This window comes from Berghia stephanieae, chromosome 5, assembly GCF_034508935.2.
Source record: "Berghia stephanieae isolate SIO BIC M18660-M18661 chromosome 5, UCSD_Bste_1.3, whole genome shotgun sequence".
In the NCBI taxonomy this organism is placed as follows: domain Eukaryota; kingdom Metazoa; phylum Mollusca; class Gastropoda; order Nudibranchia; family Aeolidiidae; genus Berghia; species Berghia stephanieae.
The window spans coordinates 84,918,366-84,938,365 of record NC_088364.1 but is presented as its reverse complement, the minus strand read 5'-3'; the positions used below and the strand labels follow the sequence as shown (position 1 = coordinate 84,938,365).

At 31.7% G+C, this 20,000-nt stretch overlaps 1 protein-coding gene across 9 annotated transcripts in view; it reads left to right on the top strand.

Annotated features, from left to right (window-relative positions):
- LOC144973767 (uncharacterized) overlaps positions 1-20,000 on the top strand; it is a 105,494-nt gene that overhangs the window by 61,746 nt on the left and 23,748 nt on the right. For all 9 annotated transcript variants that reach the window (XM_078916658.1, XM_078916657.1, XM_078916656.1 and 6 more), the window contains 2 exons: positions 11,994-12,071; positions 18,715-18,775. In XM_078916658.1, coding sequence (XP_078772784.1) covers positions 11,994-12,071; positions 18,715-18,775 — 139 coding nt within the window. The remainder of the gene's footprint in view (positions 1-11,993; positions 12,072-18,714; positions 18,776-20,000) is intronic.

Genomic DNA, 20,000 nt, shown 5'->3' with positions numbered 1-20,000 from the left:
ATAATAATAATAATAATAATAATAATAATAATAATAATAATAATAATAATAATAATAATAATAATAATAATAATAATAATCATACAATTCATACAATCCTATTTTCTAGAATGTGAGATTTACCAAATTGCTATTACCTTACGCAGGCAAAACCATATAAACATGTCCTCAAAAGTAAGAGAACCAAGTGCATTTGTCAAATTGACCGTTGAAATTAAATAGTTCAATTCACTCACTAAGAAAAGTGTTGGATTTTGGTGATGATTGGAATTTAGCTGTAGCTGTATTTGTTGTACGGATTGCCGTACAACCCAAAGTTTGCTAACTGACCATTTATTGAAAATATTTGTCCTGTCCAACAATTCATTGTACCTGATATTACAACATCTGTAATATTGATATCTGTAAAATCTGGGGTGTCAGTAAGTGCATGGACACCCAAGGTCCACTAAGACCCCCCCCCCCCCCCCCCGCCCCCCCCCCCCTCCCCCCGTGTCGCCGATATATATCAGTTGTCAGTTTGATGAAAGCACCAAAATATTCGCAATGTCCGGACATTGCACTGAATGACATGTGAAATGTTTAGATGACGTCTCGTAATGTTGGTTGTCCGAGGTCATGAACTTTGTTTGGATGTATGAAATTTGGATTTCTATACAGTGCTTTAAGAAGTATCTGGGACAGTATACTGGCAAGGTCTGGGGATTTTATAATCATTACATTAATTAAAAAGATAAATCAAATACCTTCATACAAGGTTTGAGACTAAGAGGTGATCTGTTAAAATTGTTTGAGACAATATAAAATAATATTCATTGCTAATATACGTCGATCTTCATGAATATGAGGTGCACATTTTCGAATTCTTGCTCTTTTTGTTTTTCTGTATTTTATTTTTTTTTCAATTTCAATGCAAAATGTTAATATCAACGCAATATCTGCAAATGAACAAAATATATCTAGATTGTAAAATGAACCTTTCTCTACCTGCGAATCCAATCGTAAGAATAACACAAATGACTGTAATATTATAGCCCTTATAATAATCTGTGAGATATTGGTTACAACTGATTGCCCCTTTGGCAGTCTAAAAACGATAGCAAATAGCTGATCACCGCCAACCGCATACATTATTTGGTTTACAAACAGTCCTAAGAGCTTATTCAACGTTTTTTGACCGCAAAGACAACTAGATCTATCATACATGAATTACAAAAGTGCTATTTTAGGGGCATAGGAGTATCTCATCTGATGAAAATTATTTGTGAGTGATAGAAAACGGTAAGGGCTGCCTGAAGCCGGTGATCGTAAAATATTAACGAAAGAGTGAAAATGGAAAGGCTTCGTATGGGAACAAAACAGACAATGGACGTTTCGGGTACAAACCCTTAAAACCCTTTAATGAACATTTTTTTTATTATATTTGTTTTCCACGTTTATTTTTTGTATACTGTTGTGCTGACGAAAGGTTTGTACCCGAAACGTCCATTGTCTGTTTTGTTCCCATACGAAGCCTTTCCATGTTCACTCTTTCGTTAGTATTTGTGAGTGATGAGTCGTATGTACTCCGTATCTTTTGGATACAAAAACACAAAGACCGCTGAGCCAAACAAGCCCTATCTAAAATAAGTAATGATAGCGTTAAGATTTCAGATTAATTAGCTCAGCAACCATATTATTATATTTTACCAGGAATAAAACCTATCCCGTTCTTACATTGCATTCTTGCATGTGCCTACTTCAAGTCTACTCCCAAATCAATTTATCATATTGCCTTTCTCAAGTAATTCGGAAACTTCTCATTTGAGCGATCAATTTACTTAGTAACATTACCTTATCGACAGAAGCCTTTTCCATCGCCATTGTGTGCCCAGGTCCTAATCACATGCTATTGATAAGCCCGACAAACGTCAATATTTGGTCGATATTTTTCTATTCTAAACCAAAACAGAGATAAGAAACGCTAGCCGAAGGTAAACAAACCATCGATCATTATCAATTTTACTGTAACTTGTTTGTTTGCATTTATTCATTTTTAAAGAGGTCCGTCACGAATCGCATTCTAAAAGTAGATGTATCGGGAAGTCTGAAAAATCATTGTTCTTAAATACTTTCCTTTTCGTATGTTGTACAGCTTTTGTGAATAGGCTTCAACAGTCGTGACGTCACTTCCTTTGTAATGACGCATAGTAACTTAGTAACTGATTCTAACTTATCGGAACAATGGCGGACGGCCTTACGAAATTATTCTCCCACCAGCATAAAAGTGTATCCAGAGGAGAAAAACATAAATCTGATCATGTTTTGACTTTTATATATTCTGATCACACGACATGTGAAAAAGTTCTTTGTTTAGAACCAAGCTGCTCGTTGCTGGGCGGACGTGGCATCAGACCTGTCCATTGCCAAATAATCCATTTGATAGACTTGGGATTATTAAACATTAATGTTATTTAATGTCAGTTAACACCAAGTGGTGTAATTTAATTCAGTTTTTATATAGCGCAGTATCCACTAAACATGCTCAACTTGCTTTACATGGGGTCCCTGGCCAACAGCACCACTTGACACGTAGGACGAGACATGACGCCAGTTAGGCGATAATACATTTTTCCCCGACAGAGACAACTCCAGGTACTCATTTTACACCTGAGTACGGTGATAGAATGTGAGTAAAGAGCCTGTTCCAAGGACTTAACTATGCGTCAAGCGAGGCTCGAACCCAGGACCTCCCGATCCGAAAGCGAGTGTCATAACACTAGACCACATAGCCGTAATTGTACACCATGTATCACCATGGGGGAAATGTCAGGCAACCCCAGAGACCAGCGATCACATCGTCCTCCACTGTCCAGTCACTAAACTTGAAGGTGGCTTAGGGCGAAGGAAGACTTTAGAAGCTGGGTTGACGAAATACATTTGGATGTGTAGCCATACGCTACTACTACTACTACTACTACTACTACTACTACTACTACTACTACTACTACTACTACTACTACTACTACTAATACCATGGGGGATTCGTTTTGACAATGTACTTGCTACTCAAGCAGTGAAACCCGTATCGATTACGGGCAGAGTAGATATTTTCATGCGCACCGCAGAGGATCGTGATTCGTGGAGACAGCTGACCGACAACGTGTTCAAGAGTACAAACCACGATATATGATGATGATAATATATCTTTCTGAACCATGCTTTTTCCTCTGGTGGCAAGTACTTTGTGGTCATCTGACGTCCAAGCCAAAGGCTAGCAAGCAAATTGTTTGTGTCTGTTTTTTTTTTTTATCTCCTCTACATAAAAGGAGATGAACTCCGTGTCCAAAGGCTTTAACCCTCACCTTACCAACTATAGGAAAATCGTCACATTCGTTACGATATAACCAACATTTTTCTTATTCAAATTTCTTTTGTACATCAGAAAATTTAAAGAAAATGAACAGTGTGTTGTAGAGCATGTTTTGCTAAAGAATTTATTTATGGCAATAACATAGATACTGCTATTGTGTAAGAGTGCCAAAAAAAAATATATTTTTGTGTTTGTTGGGTGTGAAGTTTTGGGGAAAATCAAAAAATGGCTGGTAAGGGGAGGGTTAACGCGATGACGGACAACTGTTTGGATTATCATCGAGGGATTCACTTTTAGGACATGCTTTTAGATTATTTTATGTTCTCTTTGACAAAGAAGCCAACCCCCCCCCCCACAACCCCCGCCCCCCGTTCCCCAAACCAACTACTTACCAGCGCCACTACATTACGATTGATGCATGTTATTTATACAGCCATACTCAGTTATCTAAACTATTACTATTAAGCGACTGCCCCTCACCCCCCCCCCACCCCACTCCCTCTTCCCCTGACTGCCTCGTCGACTGGGGTAGGCTGCTACTACTACAACTCTCTTTTGATATCGGTTTATTTATTAGCAAAAACGATCTGTGGGCTGTAGAAGTGTCATGGAACCAATTGATTGGATAGATCGATTGGGGGGGGGGGGGGGAGACAATCCAATAGCCGCTTAGAACTATTTTGTGGTTATGGGGGAATTTCTACACGCGACTGACTGCTTCGGGGTCACGCATTAGGTAATCGTGAAATAACTGTGAATGCCGAGTGATTTAGATGGATGGAAGATGGAACTATGGGATTTGGTGGAAGGAGAACAGGCAGATGAATCGATATTCTAGCTGGAATTTATAAGAGACAAAATATAATAATGATATTGGAATGGATCGGTGGATGTATATAATATATATAATATATAAATTATAAAAACAAAAACCATGAAATAATAGTGCTCAACTTTAGTATAAAAGAAGCTATTTATAAACGTAAAAATGTATATATATATATAATATAAATATTATAAAAACAAAAACCATGAAATAATAGTGCTCAACTTTAGTATAAAAGAAGCTATTTATAAACGTAAAAATGTATATATATATAATATAAATTATAAAAACAAAAACCATGAAATAATAGTGCTCAACTTTAGTATAAAAGAAGCTATTTATAAACGTAAAAATGTATATATATATAATATAAATTATAAAAACAAAAACCATGAAATAATAGTGCTCAACTTTAGTATAAAAGAAGCTATTTATATAACTAAAAAATGTATATAATATATATAATATAATATATTATATATATATAATATTATAAAAACAAAAACCATGAAATAATAGTGCTCAACTTTAGTATAAAAGAAGCTATTTTTAAACGTAAAAATGTAATATATAATATATATTAATATTAATTAAAAACAAAAACCATGAAATAATAGTGCTCAACTTTAGTATTAAAAGAAGCTATTTATAAACGTAAAAATGTATATATATATATAATATATATATTAATATATATAAATATATAATAACAAATAACATAAATATATAGATGCAAATTATATATAAAGAAGTATTTATAATAAAATATATTATATATATATATAAAAAAAAAACAATATAGTGCTCAATTTGTAAAAAGAAGTATTATAACGTAAAAATGTATATATATAAAAAATATATAAAACAAAACAGAAATAATAGTGCTCACTTTAGTATAAAAGAAGCTATTTATAAACGAAAAATGTATATATATATATAATATATAAAAAATAATATTATTATAAAAAGTATTATATAAAAATTATATATATATAATATATATTATAAAAACAAACATGAATAATGCTCACTTTAGTTAAGAAGCTATTTAAAACTAAATGTAATTAATATATATATATTTATAATTATAAACAAAAACATGAAATAAAGTGCTCACTTTGTATAAAGAGCTATTTAAACGTAAAATTATTTATATAATTAAATTAAAACAAAAACCATGAATAAAGTGTCAACTTTGTATAAAAGAAGCATTTATAAACGTAAATATATATATATAATATAAATTAAAAACAAAACATGAAATAATAGTGACTTTAGTAAAAAGAGTTTTATAACGTAAATGTTATATATATAATATATAAATATATAAAAAATAAATATAATTTATATAGAATATTATAAACTAAATATATATAATATTAATTAAACAAAAACATGAAATATAGTGCTCAACTTAGTATAAAAGAAGCTATTAAAACGTAAAAATGTTTTTAATAATATAAAATTAAAAAAAAAACCATGAATAATAGTGCTCAATTAGTATAAAAGAAGCTATTATAAACGTAAAATGTATATAATATAATATAAATATATAAAAACAAACATGAATAATAGTGCTACTTTAGTATAAAGAAGTATTTAAACGTAAATGTATATATATATATTAATATTATTATATAATATATTATTATAAATATAAAAAACCATGAATAATAGTGTAACTTATATAAGAATTTATAACGTAAATGTTATATATATAATAATTATAAAAACAAAACCATGAAATAATAGTGCTCAACTTAGTATAAAGAAGCTATTTATAAACGTAAAAATGTATATATATATAATAAATTATAAAAAAAAACCATGAATAATGTGCTCACTTAGTATAAAAGAGCTATTTATAAAGTAAAATGTATATATATATATAAATATTTAAAAACAAAAACATGAATAATAGTGCTCAACTTTAGTATAAAAGAGCTATTATAACGTAAAGTATATAATATAATATAAATTATAAAAAAACATGAAAGTGTCACTTTATATAAAAGAAGCTATTTAACGTAAATGTATATATATAATAATATAAAAAAAAACTGAATATAGCTTAGTAAAACTTAACTAAAAATGTTATATAAATTAATATAAAAACAAAGAAATAGTGAACTTTAGAAAAATTTTAATTTATAAATTTAAATTATAACAAATGATGTGCCATTAGAAGGCAACGAAATGTATTAAATATTTTAAAATTATAGGCTAATTGATAAAGTATTAAAACGTAAAATTATAATATATATATTATAAAAACAAAATGATATATCTAACTTTTATAAAAGAATATTATAACTAAAAATGTATATAATATAATAAATATAAAAACAAAAACATGAAAATAGTGCTCAACTTTAGTATAAAAGAAGCTATTTATAAACGTAAAAATTATAATATATATATAAAATTATAAAACAAACCATGAAATAATAGTGCTCATTTAGTATAAAGAAGCTATTATAACTAAAATGTATATATATATAAATATAAAACAAAACTAAATATATCTCACTTATTAAGAAGCTATTATAAAAATTAATATATATATAATTATAAAAACAAAAACTGAAATAATGTGCCAACTTTATAAAAAAAGTATTATAAGTAAAAGTATATATATATAATATAATTATAAACAAAACATGAATAATAGTGCTCAACTTAGTATAAAGAAGCTTTTAAAAGTAAAAATTATAAATAATAAAATTTAAACAAACCATAAATATAGTGCTCACTTTAGTATAAAAAAGCTATTATTAAAAATAATTTATATAATAAAATATAAATTATAAAAAAAACCATATAAGTAACTTTATATAAAAAGATTATAATAAAATTATATAATATAAATAATTAAAACAAAACCAGATAATATGCTCACTTTAGTAAAGACTATTATAACGTAAAAATTATTATTTATTATATATATATTATATATTAAAATATAAAAAAAAACTGAATAATAGTGCACTTTAAAAAAAGCTATTTAAACGTAAAATGTAAAATATATAAATTATAAAACAAACATGAATAAGCTCACTAGTAAAGAGTATTTTAACAAAAATATATATTATAATAAAAAAAAATAAATATATATTATAAAGAATTATAAAATTAATATATATATAATTTTAAAAGTATATAAGAAATATATATAATATAAATTAAAAACAAACAGAAATAATAGTGCTCACTTTAAAACATTAAAAGAAAGTAATATTATATATAATAAAAAAAACAAAATCCATAAAAAGACTTTATAAAAATGTATTTATAATAATTATAAAAAAACATAAATACCACTATATAAACATTAATAAATGTATATAATAATAAAAAAAAAAACAAAAGTTATTTATAAAAATATTTAAACGAAAAATGATAATATATAATATATAAATAATATGTATAAAATAATATAATTATAAAAAAAAAACAATAATATTATAAAAATATATAAAGAAATTATATATATAATATATATAAAAACAAACATGATAATATGTCAACTTTAGTAAAAGAATTTTATAAATAAATAAATTTAAACTAAAAAGATATTATATATAATTATAAAAAAAAACCATGAAAATGTGCTCATTATAAAGACATAAACAAATATATATATTATTATAAATTATAAAACAAAAACCTGAAATAGTGCTAACTTTAGTATAAAAACTTTATAAAAATTTATATATAATATTAATTATAAAAAACATAAATAACTAATTAAAAAGAATTTAAAATGAATAATATAATTAATAATAATATATTTAAATTATAAAAAAATAATATATCTCAACTTTATATAAAGGCTATTTTAACGTAAAGTAATTAATATAAAAAAAAAAAAAAAAAAAAATAGTATAAGAATATAAGAAAAATGAATATATTATATATATTAATATTATAAATATAAAACAAAAACCATGAATAATATGAACTTTAGTAAAAGAATATTTATAATAAAATATAATATATATTATATATATTATATAATATAAACAAAATAATATTGATTATATAAAATATTATAAACGTAAAATGTATATAAAATATATTATATATATATATATATATATATATAAATATATATATATATATATATATATATATATATATATATATAATATATATATATATATGCATGTATACATTTCTAAGTTGTGAGAAGTAGTAGACCTTTAGGATCATGAATGTCACCGAGCGGGGTTTTTTTTTTGTAGGGAAGGTGAAACATGCTTGCTATCCTATGGGTCGGATATTGGTCAATCGTCACACATAATTTAATCCTTGTTATTACTAGTTACCCAGTATGTTTTACTAGTTTGAAAGTGAGTAGGATCAAGAAGAGGAAAACACTCAAGTTAGAACCATATCGGTTTGCATGTTGGGTCAAATGGTCTACATGTGGCTATGTTGTCAAGTGTTATGACACTCGCTTTCGGATCGGAAGAACCTGGCTTCGAGCCGCGCGCTCGGCGCATTGTTGAGTCCTTGGAAAAGGCTCTTTACACATATTCTCTCACCGTACTCCGGTGTAAAATGAGTACCTGGCCGTTAACAGCGTTGTCTATGTCCGAAAAATTGTAATATCGCCTAACAGGCGGCATGTCCCGTCCTACATGTTAAATGTTGCTGTTGACCAGTACCCCTTGTAAAGCGCTTTGAGCACATTTAGTGGATATTGCGCTATATGAAGCTCAATTATTTTCCCTACAAACAGGGCTGCGAGAGCTATGAGAAAGAGTGAAGCAAAATGTAAAATAAAGATGAGTTCAAGCAGTGGACATCAAAGAAAACAATTTAAATCCAACATCAGAAAACAGAAAACGACCATGGAATTATTTTATACAAAACAATTAATGATTAGTCCGATACTCAAATCAGACATCGCTTTTTCTTTTTTATCTGAGGCACTGATTTTGAATCATAATAGGTAGTTCAAACCAGGCCCAAAATGAACGATATGCGTGGGTAGTTTTGTACTTTAAATATAATTGGGTAGAAAGATAATTGAGTAGATAAATGAGTATATAGATAAATACGTTGATAATTATTAACACCATTTGGAAAGTGGTCTTATCGATATACAAATAAGTGTCAAAAAATAATAGACAGCGAAGGTGTGTTTTCAATAAATAACCCCCCCCCCCCCCTTTCCCCCTCCTTACTCCTCAGACTACTTAAGTGTTCAATATTTCTCTTAATAAAGAATCGAGTCCAATACATTCATTCCCTCCACGTTTCTAAACGGGTGAGCGAGCGGGCAATTTGATTCAAACGGTATTGTATCGAATATGTCAATGTGATACGGACAAACCGTGAAGGGTATATGGGCTAATGGCGATTCGATATGGTTGGGTTGAAACCAGTAGCCGGATGTCTTTTCTAGATAAACATCCTTGAGAACGTACTACACCCTTGTTTTAAAACATAATTATTAGGATGTGTGGATCTCCTTGTTTTGTGTATTACAAGAAATTGAAATTCGGATACTAGAAACAACTGTAAAAAGAAAGAAATTTTTTATAAATATAGTGTTTGTATGACAGTGATGATGTGTAGATTTTGTGTTTTCATGAAGTGCGGATTGTGATTTCATTTATTCCTTCATTTGGTCATTTATCTATTCTTCTTCCTCCTCTTCCTCTTCCTATGCTGATGGTCTTCGTCCTCTTCTTCTTTATTTTCCTCTTACGTTTTGTAATATTTGTATTCCAAGTAGTGTTTGTAGTAAGAGTCGTAGTAATAAATAGTAGTAGAGTATTACAACCTCTACTATTACTAGTAGTAATCGTGGTCGTAGTAGTAGTAGTAGTAGTAGTAGTAGTAGTAGTAGTAGTAGTAGTAGTAGTAGTAGTAGAAGTAGTAGTAATAGTAGTAGAAGTAGTAGTAGTAGTAGTAGTAGTAGTAGTAGTAGTAGTAGTAGTAGTAGAAGTAGTAGTAATAGTAGTAGAAGTAGTAGTAGTAGTAGTAGTAGTAGTAGTAGTAGAGTAGTATAGTAGTTAGTAGTAGTAGTAGTAGTAGTAGTAGTAGTGTAGTGTAGTAGTAGTAGTGTAGTGGTAGTGGTAGTAGTAGTAGTAGTAGTGGTAGTGTAGTGGTAGTAGTAGTAGTAGTAGTAGTAGTAGTAGTAGTAGTAGTAGTAGTAGTAGTAGTAGTAGTAGTAGTAGTAGTAGTAGTAGTAGTAGTAGTAGTAGTAGTAGTAGTAGTGTGGTAGTGGTAGGGATGTAGTAGTAGTAGTAGTAGTAGTAGTAGTAGTAGTAGTAGTAGTAGTAGTAGTAGTAGTAGTAGTAGTAGTAGTAGTATTAATAGTAACACCTGAGCTGAGAGAGTGTTAGATTCCATTTTCCCAGCTAGTTAAATATCAATATAGCTTACTGTTGGTGATAATAAAACAGTTATTAAATGACACATGCTTTCTAGTGGGAAGACGTCCTCTAATGGGATCTATTCTCTCTCTATAAATTGTATTGATAAGAGGACATTAATACTTTGATATATAAACCATAAATATACACTATAATAACCTTATCAAATATTGTTATAAGATTTTCGTTTGAAGAGAATAAAGAAATTAATGGAGCGTGCAATATTTATTGGCACTTTAAATCTTAGCACTTGTGTATGAAGATATCCTCAATGCTAAAGTTAACTCATTAAAACTTCCCTAACTAAACAGACGATTGTGTGTTCAACGTTGACTTTTGTTAAATTCGATCCTTGTGCTTCAATAACAAAAATATAAATTATCAATTGTTTAATTATCTGACTTGTAAACAATATTTCAACGCTGGAGGGGTGGGGGGGGGGGGAGGGTGGAAGGGGGGAGGGGGGGGGAGGATAATAATGTGATAATATTGCAAGTAGGCATTTCCCTAAACAGGATATAATGGTTGGATTCCACCAAAATCATTGTTCTGAATTAACTAGTCATGTAAATGTTGCTGCTCGAAGCTCGAAGAAATAAATAACAATGTGAAATTGAATGTAAATTTCAGTTAAATAAACGAAAACAGATTACTTAAATGGACGTTACGGGTTTCCCCTTCATCAACAAAACGGGATGAATGAAATACTAAAGACGAATGAGATAATGATGCCGTAACAACGCCGCTACCAACTTTTCTCATTCGCCTGTAGTGTATCATCATCCTTTTTTGTTGATAAAGGGGAAACCCGAAAAGTCCAATTTATATGCTTTCGTATATTTAATTGAAGCTTACATTCAATTTCACAATGTTATGAATTAACTAGTATTAGCATCTTTGGTCAACTTAAACTTTTTGCTCAATTACATTCTTGACTCAAATTTAATAAAAATCACTGCTACACAGACTATTGATGCTTTGCGTTTATTTAAAAAGCTCACATCACCTGCCATTCGGATATAACGTACCAACACACACTATGTGTAACCTCAAATATTTATAGTCTGATTAATACTATTTAGTGAGAACTACTCATAAAAATGGCTGGCTAGAAACAGTAACAAAGAGCTGAGTGACTCCAATGTCGTTCCTTCTTTAGATAGTATGCGCTTGGCTCAGAACCTCAAAACATTGCTTTTCGAAAGTATAACGGACCAACACACAACACTATGTGTAACAATGAACTTTTATAGTCTGGTTAATACAATAAGACCTGAGTGACGCCAATTTCGTTTCTTCTATATCCGCCTCTGGTACAATTCTATGACGGACTACTAAATACGAGTTGTGCCCAACGCGATAGAGTTTGTGTCTGTGGTGGAAGAAGAATGACTATCTCCAATGAAGCAACTGATTTTCTTTCCAGGAGTGTGAGATTCCTTCATTACTGGCCCATCCACGAACTCAAGGGGAATCCCCAGACCTGCTCTGTCTACTATTTCGAGTAAGTATCGATCTTCGTCTTTATTTATATTATTATTATTAGCCCTATTAGTTTTTTTATTGGGTAGAAAAAGGGGGGGGGGGGGCGGGGTTGAGGAAAGAGCACTAATCTTCTGTTTTCCAGTGAGTTGATTGCTGTCCACTATCAAAGCAGTCCTTTACCGCTATAACCCGGCAGCGTTAAAAGGGCAATAACAATTGCTTGTCACCTTTTGGATTAGACTTTGTTTTATGCCTAATATGAGATATCTATCACAGAAAATATTCTGTGATGGACAATTCTAAAAAAAATGAATTAAGTAACATTAAAAGGTTTTATTTAACATCAACATGTTTTGTGACCCAGTCGCTGTGTCCTTGGAATAATTACATTGATATATTCGAATGATGTCTCCACGAGTCCTTGTAATGATCCACTGGAAACGTGCTGGGGAAAAGGTGCCAAAATGTGAAATATAAATTCGATTCCATATTATCAACATATTGAGAAGACAAATTGATAACTTATTTTTATAGTACATTTAAATTTAAATTTTGATAAGTTTTATCATAGTCAGCGATGGTGGACATGGTCAGTACCCAGATGAGTGACAATATACTGAACGCAGACAATGTGTGTTATTGAGTACGGCACTTTTCTTACATTATCCAACTCGACGCATATGTGAATTCATACTTGGATTTAGGCAGTGACGGATACTGCACGAGTGATGAGAGCCTCACATACGACAAGTACTGTATAAAACGGAATTTTTGTATAAATAGCTTGTTTCATGGTGAATCCGTGAGATTTAAATGTCTGAATCTATCTATTCTCATATCTAGTATTTATTATTATCACGCAAAAAACCTCTAATGAAATAATTTCAATATAAAGCCTCAAAAGAAAGATTCGTGTCAGTTTAGTCTGAAACACTTGACTGGGTTTATACCGCCCGCCGGACTCTTTCTTCATTTCGAAAACAAGGCGTTGAAAAGTTTCCTTATCCAAACACACGCAGGGGACAAATACCGTTATGTAAGCTTTTGGTCTTATCTCATTCTACAATCTAAGCAACCGTATGCAGATTTTTACCAATACCGTAACATGTGCAAAGGCTCTATGTTCCATTAATTTCTTTTCTAAATAGTTGTCACTCATAGAGAGTAACCCAGGGTTATGCATATTATCACCATTTCATTGTATATGTAGATATAGTATAATTCAATTGCAGGAATCCTAATATTTTAAATTATACTACAATTATGTTATCCTTTTTTTGTAATGCATTTCAAGTTGTATATTTATTTATGAAAAATGGTGTTGATAATAATGATCATATATATATATATATATATATATATATATATATATATATATATATATATATATATATATATATATATATTATATATATATATATATATAAAAGAGGCCGTTCCAAAATATTTTTCATAACATTCGACACAAAAAGACGTCTATCTATATTAAGTTATTTTGAAAAGTTGTCGTAATTGTAACTTTTACTTTTATTTCTTTGGATGGATGAATAATGAAATGTAATTCAAAAACAAAGTCTAGTACCAAAAGGATAACGGAATTATTGCTTCTCAATAGGGTCGAAAACTGTTGACGAAGCTTTTAAGTATCCCACCCTTTGTCAATACGGCAAATATAAATAAATACTCAACTTACATTGATAGGCACTCGGTTTTTGTGTTGATCCCAACCCAATTTTAAAAGAATAGATTAGTAAGATTATCATTACTTGATAGCATCAAAAGAGATTTACAATTACGTCATCAATTTTTTGTGTGGATATGCTATAATTGCGTAAAGTAAATAAATGAAAATCAAGCGTGAAAAAGACTGAGTATTACGACCTAGTAGATTTTCTTCGTATTCCTTTGAGTCAAAGGGGATGATAGAATTAGCTTGAAATAAAAAAGAAGGTTTGCAAATTATTCGTATATCACTCTGTAAAAATAGTTTCATTATTTTTAGATTTACCAGTAATTCTGTGCTCGATGATAATATTTTTACATTGGCTGTCCGGATCAATGTTGATCTACAACACTATATATTATAATAGATATGGACATAGGCACATTGCGCAAACGTGGCTTAAAGATCAATTATATTATTTTAAGATATTTTAAAAATATTGCACTCTATCACATACTGCATGAAAGTTAATTAGGTAATATAGGTCTGTGCGTGGTGAGAGAATCGTTGATATACTATCTTTGACGTAAGGCTTTTGCAGTTGATGTTTTCACCTACAAACCGTTCGATTGGGCAGGTAGGTCTGTTTGATTTGGGGGATGTGCTAGAATAGCATCCTATCGAAAGAGCCTAATGGATCTGAAGGATTACAGTGCATTTGTAGTTATGGCCAGTCATTTGAAAGAGGAGAATGAGAGCAAAAACAAATCCAGAATATTGTGTCCTTAAAGTAAGACTCTCCATACACACAACATAGTTCGAGTCAAATGAATAAATTGTAATTGGATCAAAGTAGCTATATTATGTTATTATTCTGTAAGATTGAGTCAGGAAAATACGCAGAACACGTAGATAGGGAATGAGATTAGCGGAAGAGTAGCCTCCCTTGATTGGACGTCACCTTACAGAGAGAACCTCATGATGGTTTTGCGCATGCGTCTCTCTCGTCCTCGCTTTAGGTGAAGTGTCTCATGCCGCTGTCGAGGACGAGAGACGCATGCGCACAACCAACATGACGTTCTCTCTCTAATAATTTCCCGCCGGTGACGTCCAATCAAGGGACGCTACTCTACCGCTAATCTCATTCCCTATATGTACAAAATTAAATGAAAGTCAAAAAAAAAAAAAAAGCCAAAGTTGTCTTCAACCTACAATGAACATTTCCTACACAAATGTTCATGATTTTAATTTTAGTTCCTTTTAGTCCAGCAAAATTTTCATGAGCTATGAGGTCAGCTCCATCCATGTCTTGCCTAACGCATTCAGGAGTAGCCTATGCTTGATATGGGTTGTATTGAATTCCATTACTGTTTTATTCTACCAGCCAGTCTTGTCCATTTCCTTTCGAAACTAATTGAAAATGATAAACCCAATTAAGTGCTTATCCATGTTTCCTGATCCGGACGTTAACTCTACACAAATAATATGATTAGCTTGCTCGTTAGAGTCATTGATCTAGAGGATTTCTGCTTGTATATAGCGCAATTTTAAACTAATGTGGTCAAATCGATTTACTTAACATTCAGTGCCAGCCTGTAAGGCGATATTGCAATTATTTTTCGACAAAGACACCAAGCAATATACTCGTTTTACATCAATGAGAATATGCTAGTGGATGGCCTTTGCTAAAGACTCAACTTTGCGCTCCCAGAGCAAGATTCGAACAAGGGGCCTACAGGTTTGATGGCGATAGTCATAACTACCACAACGCTGTACAGACTTTTGTCAGGATTGTATAAGCCAGGGTAATCGAATAGAACTGCTGCTACCTTTGAATATTATAGCGACAATTGATGGCAAAGTGTTTTCCGTTAGATCTGATATTATACAACAACCCAATTACGACTATATAGATGGTAAAGAAGGCCAAGAAAATATTCAAACATACATTTTTATGCCTCGCTAGCACATTTTATTGCCTTACAGTGTGGATCTCAAATTTTAAGAGCCTAGCCCCTTTTTCAAAGATCAGTCAAAGAAAACAACCTTGATCCAAAATAGGTAAATCAACTTTGGAGAACAAATCTACCCTCTACTGATTGGCTACTGAAAAAGTAGTAACGTTGACATCAGCAAAGAAAAGGGAATTATAATATGTTTGATTGACAATTGGAGGTCTGGATATCTCGATGTTCTTGTTTCACAAACAAAGAAATTGTTATCGATCCTGATTGCAGCCGAGTTTTTTTTCCTGACCCCTTGTAATTAGGTAGCTAGGTATATCAGAAATGGTGGAAAGTACTTTACGATAGACCAGCTACCTACCTGAAAGGCAGCAAGCAATTTCTACTGTACTTCTAACGCTACAGAAACTGGGTTAAACTCCGGATTCGTGGATCGTATGACTTTGAAGGGCTTTTTTTTTTAATTTACCAATTATACAAAGATTATCAAGCCAAATCCATTTCTTGTGAGTAAAGCGCTCCGCCCATCAGTCTGCCATTGAATTTTAGACATCAATTATTATTATATTCAGGTGGATAAGCCGACGATAAATTATCAACAAAATGTTTGTAATCGCCTGGTTTGATACCAGAGACCGGATTAAAGGGATCGAATACAGAGATATGGTGGGTATCGGGTTGAAGGCAGTGCTTTGAATTTGATAGTGTGTCTCCAGTGTTCTCCAGGGGTCAAACATGACAGACGGGTTGATTGGTATTAATATCTCTATACAATATCTCAGATCTGTGACTCTGTGACAGAGGCCTGTGATTTTGACAGTAGATATCGTTGAAGGCAGTATCTATAACGTTATCGATAGCGTATCATGGCGTCCATCACGGTGCCAATACGTGCAGTGGTTAACTCTCGGAACCAAATGTGACCCTTCGTCTCAAAACGGTATTAAGTCGGGATTGTTAAGATGTTGAAAATTGAATTTATAGCCAGAAATATCAGACTTGGGTTGAGTTTGTATGTTTTATTGAGGAGAATGGATACCATATTTTAGGGTGCTAATGCCAACAATTTATATTTTTGACCAGTTTAACATTTAATTCGGCTTTTAAGCATATGGTTCGTTCCGACATAATACCGTTTTGAGACGATGGGTCACAAATATTCTGTTAGAAACGGAGAGAAGAGCAGTGCGGGTGGGAAGGTAGGGGGGGGGGGAGGGGGATAGTGTGATTTCTGGTATCAAGCCCGTTGAGAAGATAATAGTTGGGAGGAAAGAGGTATATTCTTCTTTAGGTAACCTACAGGAGCCGTGTTCGAAACACATCCACCTCGCTGAGTGGCCTTGAAAAGTCATATCTCACTTTAGCTTGCAAGGAACTTTTCTTACTAGAATAAAATTTTACCGCGGGGGTGGGGGGCGGGGGGAGGGGGAGGGGGCCGGATTCCTTACACCAAACAGCAAAAGAAACACACCACCACTCGGAGTTTTAAAAAATACAAACAAACTTTGGTTTGATCTTTATCTAGAGTTTTTTCTCGAACATAAAACGTGATTTTGTTAAGTTCAGTCTTAACCATGGAAAGAACGTTTGTTGATGGTTACTCTAACGTTAAAAGGATAGTATCTATTAAGAGAAGTACGTTCTTAACAATAAAAATATTTTAAGATATAGTATTTCCTAATATTGTGAGCAAATGTAAATGATGCCCGCTCGAAGCTCGAAATAAATAACAATGTGAAATTGAATGTAAGCTTCTATTTAATATACGAACACTGATAAAATTGACGTATCACGTTTCCCCTTTATCAACAAAACAGGATGAATGAAACAAAAACACTAACATGAACACATACACACATACACATAAACAATGTTTTTGTTTAGTCATCTTAACAACGCCATTACCACATTATCTCATTCGTCGGTAGTGTTTTATTCATCCTGTTTAGTTGACAAAGAGGAAACCCGAAACGTCCATTTTATCTGTTTTCGTATATTAAATGTAAAGCTTAGAGGGAAAGCTGTTACCACACGTCAATGGCTGTCATGTCATCACTTTTTTTCCCCGTGTAAGACACACGTTATTCTATCGTATTTTTCCAGCTTGTGTTTTGTTCGCCAAAATCGCATCATGTACTCAATTACAACCTGCATTCGCATAATAAGAGACATGATTTTTTTTTAATGAGCTTTGGGAAATAGCGTTTTCTTTTGCTAAAATATCAAAGTTACAAATTAGGACGCAGGCACTGTGTAAAATAAAAATCTGAAAAAATTTTTTTCTATGAATCAGTGCCAGACAAAACAAAAATAAATCCAAAAAAAAATCACTAAAAACAAAAAAACAAACAACAGTCCGCCTCGATTGATATATATATATATATATTATATATATATATATATATATATATATATATATAGTATATATTTTTTATTTTATTTTTTTATTATTTTTTTTTTTGATAATTTTTTTATTACATTTCTCGTTCTGTTTTGTCTTGCACTATATTATATATATCTAGATACCTTTTTGGATGGCTAATTTTCTGTTTATGTTTAGTTTTTTAGTTTTTTCCCTCCCTATTTTTTTGTTTAAAATGGTAAGGTTGTGGGTTGGGATATACGTGTACATACGAGTTTTTGGATATCTGATAACTCAAATTGTAAAAGTCTCATTGGTGTAATGGAAATACTCTCTATCCGACGTAAAATATTAAAACAATGATAAACCAAGCCTATAATTGCTTTCGCTTATCAGACCTAGGTTAGAATCGTTAGGAGAATTGGAATGAATATATAAAGGTATCAATACTAAACATAACATGTTTATAAAGATTTTAGTTTCTGAAGAGTGACCTCAGAAAATTACAAAATACCTGAATTAATGAACGTGTACTTTTCACTCACGCTATAATTCAGAATTTCGACCTCGTCGGAATAGCCATCTAAATGCCATGATAGGATTTAAACGAGATGCCAACTGCCATTGCCGTGGTTTATTCATGGCTTGTTTCTTTGTTTTCAATTCCTTTCAGTCGTAACCAAGTCCTGGTGAGAGATAGCAACAACTCTGATTGGATCTACATAGTCCTTAAGGTTAGTATTGGTGGTTGCTACGGTTTTTCAACGAGGTTGTTGTATGACCTTTTTGTGCTTTCATAAAAGAATATATTTTATTTCTATGCTTTTGAGTTATCAATATCGTAATTATCACTATCATCATCATCATCATCATCATCATCATCATCATCATCATCATCATCATCATCATCATCACCATCATCATCATCATCATCATCATCATCATCATTATCATCATCATCATCATCATCATCATCACCATCATCATCATCATCATCATCATCATCATCATCATCATCGTCATCATCATCCTCATCATTATCATCATCGTCGTCACCATTATCATCGTCGTCGTCGTCGTTATCGTCGAAAAAAAAGGAGACACACACCATTGATTTGTGTCTCACAGAGCCATCGTTATGTCCTCATAAATTTAAGAGTGTAATTATATCTCCCATTATTATAAATAAATAGCTCGGGCGTGGATAGCTCATACGGTAGAATCACGCTCTCCCCCTGCCAGGCGGAGTTGTCGTACCAGTAAAGCCGTAGGTTCGAGTCCCCATCGCCGACGCGAATTTTTTATTCTCTATTGTCTTCTGGCACTTCCCTACTCCCTTCATTTCTCACTGTTTCCAATGAGGATGTCTGAGACTGTAATTGTAATAATGGTGTCTCGATATTTCTCACTCCATCAAATCAGTCTCGATTTAATCCCTATAATCATCGCTCACTCCTTTTGACAGCGTTATAAATACCACGATGTATTATGAGAACGTCGTGGGGTCGTGGATAGCTCACACGTTAGAGTCACGATCTCCCCGGCCGTACCAGTAAGGTCGAGGGTTCGAGCCCCCATCGCCGCAGCGAAGTTTTTATTCTCTGTTGTCTTCTGGCACTTTCCTACTCACTTCGTTTCTTGTTATTATTAACGTAAGTGCCTGCTCCACTCACATTTCTTATGTATTATTGTAACCAGGATAAACATGAACATTAATATAACATGGGGGAACACAATAAACCATACCGTTGTACAATGAGAAAACACATTTTTTTCTCATTTTGCCTAGAAGATTCTTACTTTATAAATCAATGAAGTGAGACAATCTTTGTCGAATGTCTTAAATTGTGAAACTTCAAGTCTTGAATTAAATAACTTGTGAAAAACTGAGTAGATAAGATTGATTGAGCTTTTATATAGCCCAATATCCACTAAACATGCTCAAAGCGCTTTACAAGG